The 12,605-nt window shown below is 43.5% G+C and overlaps 1 protein-coding gene across 17 annotated transcripts in view; it reads left to right on the top strand.

Annotated features, from left to right (window-relative positions):
* The window catches only part of carmil3 (capping protein regulator and myosin 1 linker 3), a 63,680-nt gene that overhangs the window by 29,567 nt on the left and 21,508 nt on the right, over window positions 1-12,605 (top strand). For all 17 annotated transcript variants that reach the window (XR_013467061.1, XR_013467062.1, XR_013467063.1 and 14 more), the window contains exons 15-20: window positions 2,169-2,245; window positions 7,486-7,590; window positions 9,093-9,162; window positions 9,250-9,331; window positions 12,344-12,440; window positions 12,531-12,585. Coding sequence is in view for 13 of the 17 variants with exons in the window: in XM_078098710.1 (XP_077954836.1) it covers window positions 2,169-2,245; window positions 7,486-7,590; window positions 9,093-9,162; window positions 9,250-9,331; window positions 12,344-12,440; window positions 12,531-12,585 (486 nt within the window). In the remaining 4 variants the exon portion in view is untranslated. The remainder of the gene's footprint in view (window positions 1-2,168; window positions 2,246-7,485; window positions 7,591-9,092; window positions 9,163-9,249; window positions 9,332-12,343; window positions 12,441-12,530; window positions 12,586-12,605) is intronic.

Raw genomic sequence — 12,605 nt, forward strand, 5'->3', positions numbered from 1 at the left:
TGTACCGACAATGGTCAATTAGTCAATTTGAGTGACTGATCACTCTGCCAGGGAATAAATGGTTTTGATCCGATAGTTTAACCTCTGGCAGAGAGGAAGAAGAGATGCAGCTACAAATCGTACAAGAAATTGGCTTTTGATGCTGATCATCTTTTGCCTGCATCAAAAACGTGCATTAATCTTTGTTACGTGATCTAAAGGATCACTTTCCAATCCCTGCATTTTCCCGTGTAGTTTCAAAGTAAGCCATATCTTCACAAAATGAGAGATTGGATATGCACTTTGATGGAAGGGAGGTGGATGATTGCATAGCTGCATCATGTCACATTCATCATATGAGAATGAGACATTTGATTGATGCAGCACAATTCATTTGGTTTGATATTATTCCGTATAATTGGAGAATGTGAGACAGTAATATTTCTATTGAACTGATTTGGTTTCAGCTTGATTCTTATGCAGTTTAAAATAATTACTCTTTTTATTGCCTATTCAGGTGTGCTATTTACAATTTGTAGTGTTTTAACTTTCTGTGAAAGACTGCCGGAAACCACGTGTGCTCTCTTCCATTCACCCTGAAATGGGTCAGTACAAGGGGATTTCCTACTCATTGGGCCTAAATCACAATCAAGACAATTCTTTTTTTTTTCTTCTTTTAAAAATGTTTTTTTTTCTTCTTTTAATCAAATCCAGTAAAGGGTATCGTGTTTTTTGTCAATGCAACAATGTTGAAACATTGACAATCTTTCCCAGCTTGACAGCTCTTGTCCTCTGACTTTTCTAGAAAATTGTTTATGGATACATTTAAAATTCCACTAAGAAAAATGGCGAATATGTACTTCTGGTATAAAAATAAACATGTGTCACTGATATATCCTTAAACATCACACGGTTTTATTCAAAGCGACTTACATTGCGTTTTTAACCCATGGTTCACATTTGCCCGGGGAGCAGTTAGGGGTTGGGTGTCTTGCTCAGGGACACTTGGTCATGGACCAGCCGGTGATCGAACTGCCAACTCCGCGGTTCCCAGCACCCCTTCTCTACTCCACACACCACGGTCGCCCACAGCATCAGGCATCAATGCGTCTACGCCGCAGTATACTCACCTTCAGTTTGTGATATTTAATATTGAACTGTACAAATCACATTTAATTGAGTAAAAGCTACTTTCCAAAGCTGTCCACAGCTAATCCCAAAGTGTAAGCATCAAGTCAAATCCTCAGATCCTCCGCTTCTTCTCACAAGGCAGAGTGGAAACATTTGGCCAAGCTGCTTTCAGAAATTCCACTTCAAGCAGCTGGAACGGCCTGCCAGAGGATCAGAGAGCAGCAGAAAATATTGATATTTTTATGCATGAACTGAGAATCCATCTATTTAGTCTGACTTTCATGCAGTAGTTTTTTAGTCATTGTGGTTTCATTTCTTATTCTTATTTATTTGTTGTGTGTTTTACTACTACTTTGTGTACATTATTAATCATTGCAACTTATCTTATCAGCTTATATAATCAACATTCCACCTTTTTTCAATTACTATTAAAGCACCTGGTCGTTAATTTGACTCCCACTGAAGCTGATAGACCACAAAAACACCCTTGGGTGCTTTGTCCAAGTGCACAGCGTAGTAATAAAGATAATGAAGACATATTTTGTGTGTGTATGTTTCAGTGTTGACCCTCAGAAAGCGCCAGTTCAATTCATCACATTCACCACGTCCCTTGTCGTCACACTCGATGCTCATTACTTTTGTGCGTGTGTGGCTTAATGTGTCCAGACTTAATGACAAAGATAATATCATTCTACAAAACCAAAGCATACGGCACAAAAAGGATCGAGCAACTGTCAAAGAATTGCAACAATCACTTTGTCCTTATTTGACCAGCAGTAACCTCTAATTTGTTCTGTAAACATTTCTATAATTATATTATTTAATGTCAGCCCTATTGGCAGCATGATGCATTCAGGGACCTTTTTATTGCGGAGGTTTCTGCAAAGAAGCACATACAGCAGCACCGTTCTTTTCAGTGGGTTAAAATTGCATTTGTGTCAGCTTTAATCATTTGTGCAGCGTTCAGGAGCCAAAATAACTGTTACACAACACACTCCCATTCTGCTGTCTTGAACACAACACAGCTCATTTCTCTCTGTCCTCTGTTTCTCTGCCAGCTTTTTGGGGCCTTGCTGCGAGGCTGCTGCGCTGACCTCTCCTACCTGAATCTCTCCAAGAATTCCTTCTCTCACAGGTGGGCGTTCACCTCCAGTCTAAATCAAAAATAAAGTATGTGGGGGTTTTTTCCCCCTGAAAAGAACAACATTTGTGTTCCTCCATGTGAGGATTTCCTGTCAGGAGGCACGGAGCGAGCACCCTCATTAATTTCTACTGTAGATTACCGTTTAGCCCTGGACCTCAACGACGTACAGTGCATCCGGAAAGTATTCACAGCGCTTCACTTTTTCCACATTTTGTTATGTTACAGCCTTATTCCAAAATGGATTAAATTCATTATTTTCCTCAACATTCTACACACAACCACCCATAATGACAAAGTGAAAACTGTTTTTTGCAAATTTTTGCAAATCTGTTAAAAATAAAGAACGAAAACATAACATGTACATAAGTATTCACAGCTTTTGCCATGACACTCAAAATTTAGCTCAGGTGCATCCTGTTTCCAATGATCATCCTTGAGATGTTTCTACACCTTGATTGGAGTCCACCTGTGCTAAATTCAGTTGATTGGACATGATTGAGAAAGGCACACACCTGTCTATATAAGGTATCACAGTTGTTGCATATCAGAGCATAAACCAAGCCATGAAGTCCAAGGAATTATCTGTTGACCTCCGAGACAGAATTGTATCGAGGCACAGATCTGGCGAAGGGTACAGAAAGATTTCTGCAGCATTGAAAGTCCCAATGAGCACAGTGGCCTCCATCATCCGGAAATGGAAGAAGTTTGGAACCACCAGGACTCTTCCTAGACTAGAGTTGGCCGCCCTGCCAGACTGAGCGATCGGGGGAGAAGGGCCTTCGTCAGGGAGGTGACCAGGAACCCGATGGTCACTCTGACAGAGCTCCAGCGTTGTTCTATGAAGAGAGGAGAAACTTCCAGAAGGACAACCATCTCTGCAGCACTCAACAAATCAGGCCTGTTTGGTAGAGTGGCCAGACGGAAGCCACTCTTCAGTAAAAAAGCAAACGACAGCCGACAGGAGTTTGCAAGAAAGCACATGAAGGACTCTGAGACCATGAGAAACAAAATTCTCTGGTCTGATGAAACAAAGATTGAAATCTTTGGCCTGAATATATACGTGTTATTATATATATATATATATAAACACATATATAGGTATATGTGTGTGTGTTTGCGCAGAATGTGTTCCCCTCTGTTTGTAATGTACACTAGTTTGCTAACTAGTTTGCCATTTGTCAAGCACTTGTTTGGCTTTTTCGCGATGCAGAATCTGTGTGTGTGTGTTACGTTGTTTACCTCGCTAGCAGGCGAAAGCGGCTCTGGCTCATCATGCCGTGTCCCCCAGGAGCGCCCCTGCTCAGCATATTGCATTACACAATTACCGGGGAAGAAGTTTGTGAAAAATGAGACTCATTTTAGATGGAAATGATTGTTCCTCCGGCTCCCACGCCTGCATTTCACTCTCTCTCTCTCTCTCTCTCTCTCTCTCTCTCTCTCTCTCGCTCAGTGTCTTTGTATCTGCTGCATATCTCAATCGATCTTTTACTTTTTGCATCCGTCTGGCTGCACCTCTTGTTCCCCTCTTCTCTGTTCGCCTTCATTCTGGAGCTTTTTATGAAGTGATTGTTTGCTCTCGCTCTTTACCACTTGGCTCTCTTATTTCTAAGAGGAAGATGGCATTTCCCAGCATTCCACGCTCCTTCTACTGGACGTACACCCACTCCATCTATCTTCTCTACCTGGTTTTTAACCCTTCCTCTCTGTGGTGTTTTTTTGTCGCTTATGCCTCACTCCTTGCCTATTTCCTGTTATCACCTTGTTTACTTCCTTTTCTTCCCCCTTTCCTTCCTCCACTTATATTGCTTTTACCCCTATTTGCTCTCCTTTTCATATCTCTCCCTTCCATCCCCTTTAACACTGCGCTTTCTTCTTGCCCCCCCTCGCCCCTACCTCTTCCCTCCTCCCTCCATAGTGCACCCCGCCTCTTGGCGGTCCTGGGTCTTGTGCTATTAAATGCTCGCTGGCTCGAGTCACAACAAGGAGCCAATTGCTGAAGTGGGCTGGTAAAAGCCGGCCGGCTGCTGCTCATGGATATGGAACGCACATCTCAGATCTCTCCTTCACCCATCGAACACATACAGATGCCAGCTTTAGGATACATTGAGCGGGCCATGTAGATCGAGTTACACATACACACACACGCACGCGTCAGGTGTGGTAACAAGTTGTTGATACAGATCCCTGGAGAGCGTTCAGTGACACTATCTAGTTATGCAGTAGAGGCCTTTTCTGTATCCGCCGGGTCCCGACAGGCTGTATGCTAATCATTACAAATGGGTCAAAGAAGAGCTGCTGTTCCACACACTGGGAGGTTACCCTGCTAGCAATGACAGCAGCTTGTGATGCAGCTGCCTAGTTTTTCCATCACTACTTTATTGAATGTTTCTTTTTTTTTTGCCTCCCACCATCACTTCCTAATGACCTTTCTCAGTTTCTACCCTACATAACTTAATTTTCTCCTGCTTTCATTTCCTTCCTCTCGCTATATACAGTTTGATCTTTTAGCTCAAGCTTACATGGTTGTTGTTTGATATTACGAGATACATCATCGTGGCTGGTATTCAAGTTACAAAGTCCTATATCCAATTGTGATGGTGTCATTTTTAACAGCGCTATCTTACCCGTCCACGTCAATCAGTGGTTCCTGTGCGCTTTGGACAAAAAGGGCTTCAACTCACAAGTTCGATAGGCACAAAGGATTTTTGTTAAGCGGAATAGAAAAGAGCAAGTGTAACAATTTTTCATGATATTGGCAGCCAGTCACATTGCTGCTCTCGCACCAATTAAACAGCTGCCCCGACACGTGGGCACACAGGAGAGCTGGCTGTGTGATCGCAAAGGCAACCGGGGAGCAGCTTTTCAGTTTCACAGCACAAATTTTTCCCCCAAGGCAAGTGCTATGTTGTTTTAGGTATTGGAGGTCAAGTCATATATTTACCTGCAGTTTAATTATCAGGGGTCCTTGTTATGAAAGAAAAGCTCCATCTGAAGGTAACTATCTGTGCATGTAACCGATCAATAAATAAATAAATAGGAACATTTTCAGAAAAGAAATTGTGTGCAGTTGAAATATTTGGTATTTTAGTGTCTTCTGTTGAGTCATGTTCACTACTTGTTTGGGAGAAAGATGAGGCAGTTCAAGTTGCCACAGCGTTTCTCTATGAAGAATATGAAGACGTTAAACCCTTAGTCAGGTCTAAAGGTAACATTGCTTTCTCCTGCCAAATCCAGGAAGCAGCTGCCAAGGAAATCGCAGACTGCGAATGCGTAAATGAACCGATTCATGATATCGGTAGAGGAGTTGTGTTGCCTATATCAGATTTCTGTATTCTCTTAAATGAATGTGTCGCTTTAGATGTATTCTGATGAAACGGAGGACACTTTAGCCATCCTCCTAAGGATATTGTGCCATATGTACAATGTTCTAGCTTCAAAATGTGAACTGTTAAGGAAGCAGAGTTGGACAGTATACATTGAAGAATCTGTTTTAACGAAACAAATTTTACAATCTGCAGCAAAAGTTTGAAATGCAAAAATGATATATCTAATGTACATGAAATGAAACACTTAAACATTTAACTTTGAATTCACTAACAATATTTTGAATCAGCAATCGTGCAATAGTCTACACACTAAAACACAGTCTCCCTGACCACCTGAGGGCAGCACGGTCACTGGACTCTTAAAACGGGCCTGAAAACCTTTTTATTCAAGAAGGCATTTTTACAGTTTTTTTTTTCTTCCCCTGATGTTTTTACTAGCTTTTACTTTATTTTTAACTATGTTTTGCTTTCATCTGCTGATGACTGCGTTAGAAATAAAATGTATTATTATTATAGTTACGGGCGTATTTTAAGTGTCAGCTAAATAGAAAATAGTAAAGGTCAACAGTGGTATAACGCACTGTACAATCATTCTTGCATAGATGCAGAAATAGACACAAACTGTGAGGTCAGACCTCTTAGTGTGTAGATAAGTAATGTCTACTGAACAGATTCATTGTGGCTCACAACTTTGATGACTACTATAGTAACTTCAATTCTAACTTTTTCCATAGCTTTTTATTACAAATGATTTGTAAAACTTATCAGCATTCCCATTAGCTGCTTTTGTGCTTAGTGTTTATTGTCATTCTACAAGTGTTAGGACGCCAACACGCTGGATAAACCGTGAGCATACGGTAAACATTCTACCAGGTTCGGGCGTTGATGAGCTGTCAGCTGACGTGCTTTTTTTTTGCTCTTTATTACTCTCTGATGTGGCTTTAATTTTGAAAGAAAATAACCAAGGATCACTCATCTGGTGTGACACTATACTGTAGCCGGCAAGACAACGACAAGACAATGAGTTCAATCAAAGTAAAGAAAAGACGCTTGCCAGCCTCCCGACACGTCGCGGCAGGAAATGCACAGCTGGAGCTCGTAACCACTGTGCTTCGTTTTGCCGCAGCCCTCATTAGCTAAATTAGCCCCACAAATTCGTGCCACGGTCCCTCAGAATAATTACCTGTAGGTGGTTCTGTCGTCTTGTCGATGTTCTGAAGACAGCAACTTTTGCAGGTAGACTAATGAGTCAAATTGAAGGGCCCCGTCGCCGAGGTAACCTTTGTGCCCCTTGTTTGGGAAGCAAATGAGCAGAAATACAAAAATCCAATAAAAAAAGGTTTCTTGTGCTGCGCAAGTAAACACACCTCCGCTGAGGAGAGGGGGCAGGTCGCTTTTTCTCGAAAAAAGTGGGTTGGTTCATCTGAAAGATGAACCCACCCAACACACCCACACCTCCTACCTTCCCCCCTCCCTCCGCCCTGTGCCTCTCGTCATCACAGGGCTGTCCAAGCAGCGGGGATGAAAAGGCGCCCTGGCTGCTTGGACACGTTCTGAACACGCGGTGCGCAGCATCAATCCCGAGAAAGCAGACCACTGGTCCCCTCCTGTATTGTGGCTCTGGCTTTGTACATGCACACCCTGTCCTTCCTCTCTGATGACTAATGGATAATGCGCTGGATGTGCCAAGCAGATGGTTTCATAATTGATCAGCTTTGCCTTTTTAACTGTTGGCAGTTAATTAATGCCCACTTCACCCTCTCTGTGTCTGCTCGATGTAACATTGACCTAAAGGTCACCCACCCCTTTCTCCTCTGCTCCTCCCCCTCCTCCGGCATCCGCTGCGTTGTCTCCTCGTGGGCTCCCATCACCCGCTCATCTTTTCTCTCCTCCGTTCTTTTCCAGGAAAGCGAGAGATTCTCTGCCAACGTTCCGCCAGTTCTTCAGCTCTGCGTTCAGCCTGACCCACGTCAGCCTGGCCTCTGTGAAAGTCCCTCCTGATTCACTGAGGTGAGTCACTTCGCTCGCCCGCCCCGCCCTCCTCTGACCCCCTAAACGTGACCGGGGAATCCATCTCAGCGGGTCATCCCGCTACCTCTCTCTACCTCTCCTCGCACCTTTCTTGCCTCCTCTGCTCCCATTTCTGGTGGGTGGGACTGAGACGTGAGGAGATGAGGCAAGGAAAGGAATTGAGAATGTGAAAACTGATAAATGAGGAAAACCCGGCGAACGGCGGTGATTTATAGAGACCTTTTAAACGTTCTGTGTAATACTGTAAATGAGCCAATATGGAGGTGTAGGACAGCTGTTTCCTCTTCTTTTGGAGCCAGCTTTGCTTCTCAGGTTACAGTGGGGCCGCTGCACGCTCACGGATATCTGCTTAGAATGAAGGAGGTTCATGATGTGGGTGATTAATACTGCAACTCATGGAGCCCGGCCATTTTAACTGTCCATCGCTTGAAAGTGCATTTTCGACTGTTTTTAGCCTCTCGGTGTCAACAAGCATTTCTGCTGCTGACCAAATGTAACGCAATAAACGGGGCCACTCATGCTCAAAATGTGTCCACTTGTGATGCTTTAAGGGGCTTCTGTTTGAAGCACTTTCTAAATTACACCCGGGAAGGATCACCGCTGAAGCCCTTTTTACATTTCATATCCAAGCTTCTTGCAAACGGCTATTGACGAGAATTTCATAAAAATTGGCTTGAACACTAAAATAGCTCACACCATACGGTGTGCAGTTTGCATCCAACCCATTGGTGGGATTCAATCATCGAGGCTGTGCTTGGCTTCAAACACTTTCCCCTCGACAGCGGAGCCGTTTCTTTTTGGGGGGTTTTACAAGTTGGTGGAGGACACGGATTGAAGTTCCCCTCTTTGTGTATCCTGACCAACTTCAGCAGATCTGACAGCGTGAAAGAGCAAAAGACAAAAAGCTGGTTTCCCTGAGAGAATAGGCTAAGTACTGCTACTATACTGTCTGCAGCCTGCTGTCAGCTCCTCCTAGCCAAAAACACACAATCAATAGCAGAGTATACTAAGCAACCTGCCAGCAACAATAGAGACGACTGCATGCTGCACCTAGCACTTCTCCTCATGGCGCACATCTCTTAGATGTGTATTTGTTGCATGAGATTAAACTCTATTGGACTCTTGTCGTCCGAATAGAGTCTTCCTCTTCCATCCAGCAGAGCGCGAGCAACAATTGGCCAAATGTTGGAGATTTCCTTTTTGCACTATAAATCTCCTTTTTAAGCTACTTTTCTGTAAGTCCCTTAAGATGGCTCTCTCACTTTTAGGTGTGCATATGAGGACGGTGAGTCTGAGGATCTGTTCAGGTTGCTTGAGGGAGGAAAATAAGCAATTTGATTTATGTGAAATTGAATTCAATTAATTTTCCTTTGTTTCTCCTCGTTTTCTGCTTCATTATGCTCTCTCCTCTTTTTTCTTAACTGCTTTTCCCTCAATCTCCCCCTTTTCACTCATTGTCCCCTGCCTGTGTTTTCCTTCAGGGCTCTGTTCCTCGGCCTGTCCAATAACCCTCATATCTCTGATTTACACCTGGACATCAGCAGCTGTGAGGTATGCTCTGTTAGTCTTGGCTCTCGCTCATCTTGGTCATGGATGCTCTGCTATCACGTCTCACTCCTCTCGGTCTTCCTCCCTCAGCTAAGGTCAGCGGGTGCTGGGGTGATTCAGGAGCTGTTTCCTCGAGTTTCATGCGTGGGCACTTTAGACATCTCCGATAACGGTGAGAGACACGCCCACACAACAACAACAACAACCCCCCCCCCCCCCCCCCCCCCCCCCCCACACACACACACACACACACACACACAAATAGACCTGATAGATGGACCCAGACTTAATCTAAATTAGATTTATCAGATTAGGACACATTGCAGTATTTCAGGGTTCCCGCGGGTCCCTAAAAAGTCTTAAAATGTCTTAAATTAAAATTCGGGTAATTAAGGTCTTAAATTGTCTTAAATTTCACGTAAAGTTGCTGTAAGTATTATTTTTTTTGCCGGTGCGCTTAATGCCGACGAGAAAGCACCGTGGCGCATTATAAAACATCTAATAGTTGATTAATTTAGTATTGTGCGAAATGAGTCTCCGCAATTGAATAGCTGTTTACGGTACGTCGGCTACAGACGCTGACGTCAGGCTGCGTGTCGCCATTACGCGGTTGTCGATGTGAGGTTGAAAATGCAAAGAAGATGGGGCAAATTTAACGGCAAGTGGATGGAAGAGGACGCATTTAGGAGGTGGTTGGCGCCGCTTGAAAACAACAATGAGGCAATGTGTAAACTATGCAAAAAGACCTTTTCATTCGGGACCATGGGGCTGAAAGCCGTCGAGTCGCACATGAAAGGAGGAAAGCACCAGCGATATGTTGCAGCAGCTAGCCATAGCGGGGCCAGGTTAATCCCTGCATTGTTTGCAGCACGACCTAACGACGTTACAAGTTCACACGCCACCTCTGTCGGCTCTAACAAGTTTCATTTCAACACCAGACACCCAAAAGGCAGAGGTACTGTGGGTTCTCTATACTGTGACGAGGCACAATTCTTTTAAATCTAATGATGACATACGTGGCGTCTTTGCTGCCATGTTCCCCGATTCGCAATGCATTGTGTTGTTTAGTGTAATCCAAATTTATGTATGTTATGTTGGCTCTGTTCTGCATCACAAAGGAATCACTTTGATTGTTTACATCTGTATTGGCTAAACAGTGTTGGAAGGGTTATTGTCAGTTATTATACTGTCTCCTAATTTGAAAAATAGTTTTGATTTCCATTGTAGGAGGCAATAAATTGCGTATTCCAAAGATATTGTGACATTTTTGGGTCTTAAATTGTATTTGTTGAGGTCTTAAAAAGGTCTTAAAAAGCATTACATTTTACTTTTGAAATGGTGCAAGAACCCTGTATTTGTAGTGAATCAATGCTGCAAGCATTTAAACTAAATGGGAACTTCACTGGTTTTACACACAAAGTTCAGTTGGCCCATCCTGTGATGAGCGCGTCTGGCGCAGTGATCTCGGCTTGGATTTAAAATAACACATTTTTTACATAAAATCTGGGCAATTGAAACGTATTCGAAAGCCCCACTACTTGGTAACCTGCAGAATTGCAGCAGCTGTGAGCGTTTTGCTGGGGGAAAGAATCCCCTTAATAAACCTAAATGAATATTAAAGCGGCAAATCTTCAGTAGCAAAAGCTGATCACACAAAGAGGGGGCAGCTCTGGCGGTGGCGGGTTAACCTTGTTAACATTATGATGATGTTACGAACAGCAGAGGGACAGTGAGATGGTCGTCAGCTGAGCAGAGTGGTTGTAAGAGAACGCTCTGCCTGAGAGCACACAGCTCTACTCAGTAATAGCGGTAACAACTGTTTTTATTCAGTCTGTGCTCCCAAACGGGCAAATTGAGCAGAGACCCCAGCTGTCTGCGACATATTGATTTAGCAAATTGGAGTAATTGCCAATTTGTCAGTGATTTTCCACCTCTTAAGTAAACTGAAAGCTATGACAGGTCCTTCATCTAGTAAATCCCTCAGAGAGAAGCCTGGTTACGGTGCATTATGTTTGATCAAAGCACACAGTCATTTAACACAGAAGCGTAAGAAGTGACAGTATTATCCAGCATAGTTGTTGCTTACATAGTACCTTGTATACCCAGTACTTCATGTGGACCCTGTACACACGCAAGCCCATAGGTGGGGGGTATAGCTCGAGGTATCTGCCACATGATGTATAATTTGACTGTTTGGAGTCACACAATTACAAAGACGCATCCGACTTTTATTCTAACTCGCTCTTCCAAGGTCCAGGGAAATGAACAGAGAGGCCCACCAACACTTATGTATGAAGTATGAAAAACACATTTTTCAGTCATGTGTTAGTATTTAGAAACCACAAGTGCTGCTGGAGTTTGTAGACCCACAACCTTGAAGCACTTGACCACCCCGATTCCGGCTGTGTCACAGTTTCTATCTTTGACGCGAGAATAAACTCTCCAAATGACTCAGGCCAAAATATCTGGCCATGCTAACTACTTCCCCTTCATCCTCATCCTCCATCCTAACTAAGCTAAAGTTAGGAGTATTTTGGCATTTCAGTGGGCAAAAGCTTTTGAGCCATAAATGTTAACACATGCCGAAGTAAATGAGTGCCTGCTGTGACAGCTCAGCATTTTTTGTATTAAGAAATATGTTCTTTTTCTGTTTGGAAAAAAAACTCGTCTTGATTTTGTTCAATATTAAAGGGGTAGTTTGGCTCTTCCGAATTGAGCTTATATCTGTGCTCTTTAAACGTAACCCTTTAAAACAACAGTTTCCAGTGGGGTAAACTCCTGTTTTAGTCAGATAAGTCTTGTGACTTTGAAGAAAGCATAGATGGAGATAACTGCTTCATTAACCCTTGGAAATAGTAATTTGAAAGATAGTGAAAATTGTCAAAATGTGGCGCTCAATTAAACCCGTATTGATTTCATATAGGGGGACGACTAAAATAGGTTTAGCTGCCATTCACAGCTGTACATTGCTATGCTTCTGTACTCCTGCCTGCTTCTCCAAAGTGGAGGCTTGACCCGTCATCTCCTCGAGGTATAAACACTGACTATGGATAAGTGCATCGTCTGAACCATCCCTTTTACCGAAATTTCATGCCAACCGCTTTGTTAAGATTAACTCCAGCATCACGGAGAGCGTAGCATCGCTTTGCCCTCCAGTGATGTGTGTGTGCTGTGCTGTGCGCAGGTTTGGACGCTGACTTGCTGGCTGTCGTCCCGGCGTTTTCGCGGCACCCTTCCCTCAAACACCTGATCCTGGGGAAGAACTTCAACATCAAGGGCAGGTACGGAAGACGCAGGACTCCAGTGGTACGGATGGTTGCGCGGACGCTCCTGTTGATGAATGAATTTCCCTCTTCTCTCCGCCTCCTCAGGGTGCTGGAGGAGACTCTGCAGAAACTGGTTCATCTTGTGCAAGAGGAAGAGTGTGTGAGTTGGATTGTTATGTA

This window comes from Gasterosteus aculeatus, chromosome 3, assembly GCF_964276395.1.
Source record: "Gasterosteus aculeatus chromosome 3, fGasAcu3.hap1.1, whole genome shotgun sequence".
NCBI classification, from domain to species: Eukaryota; Metazoa; Chordata; class Actinopteri; order Perciformes; family Gasterosteidae; genus Gasterosteus; species Gasterosteus aculeatus.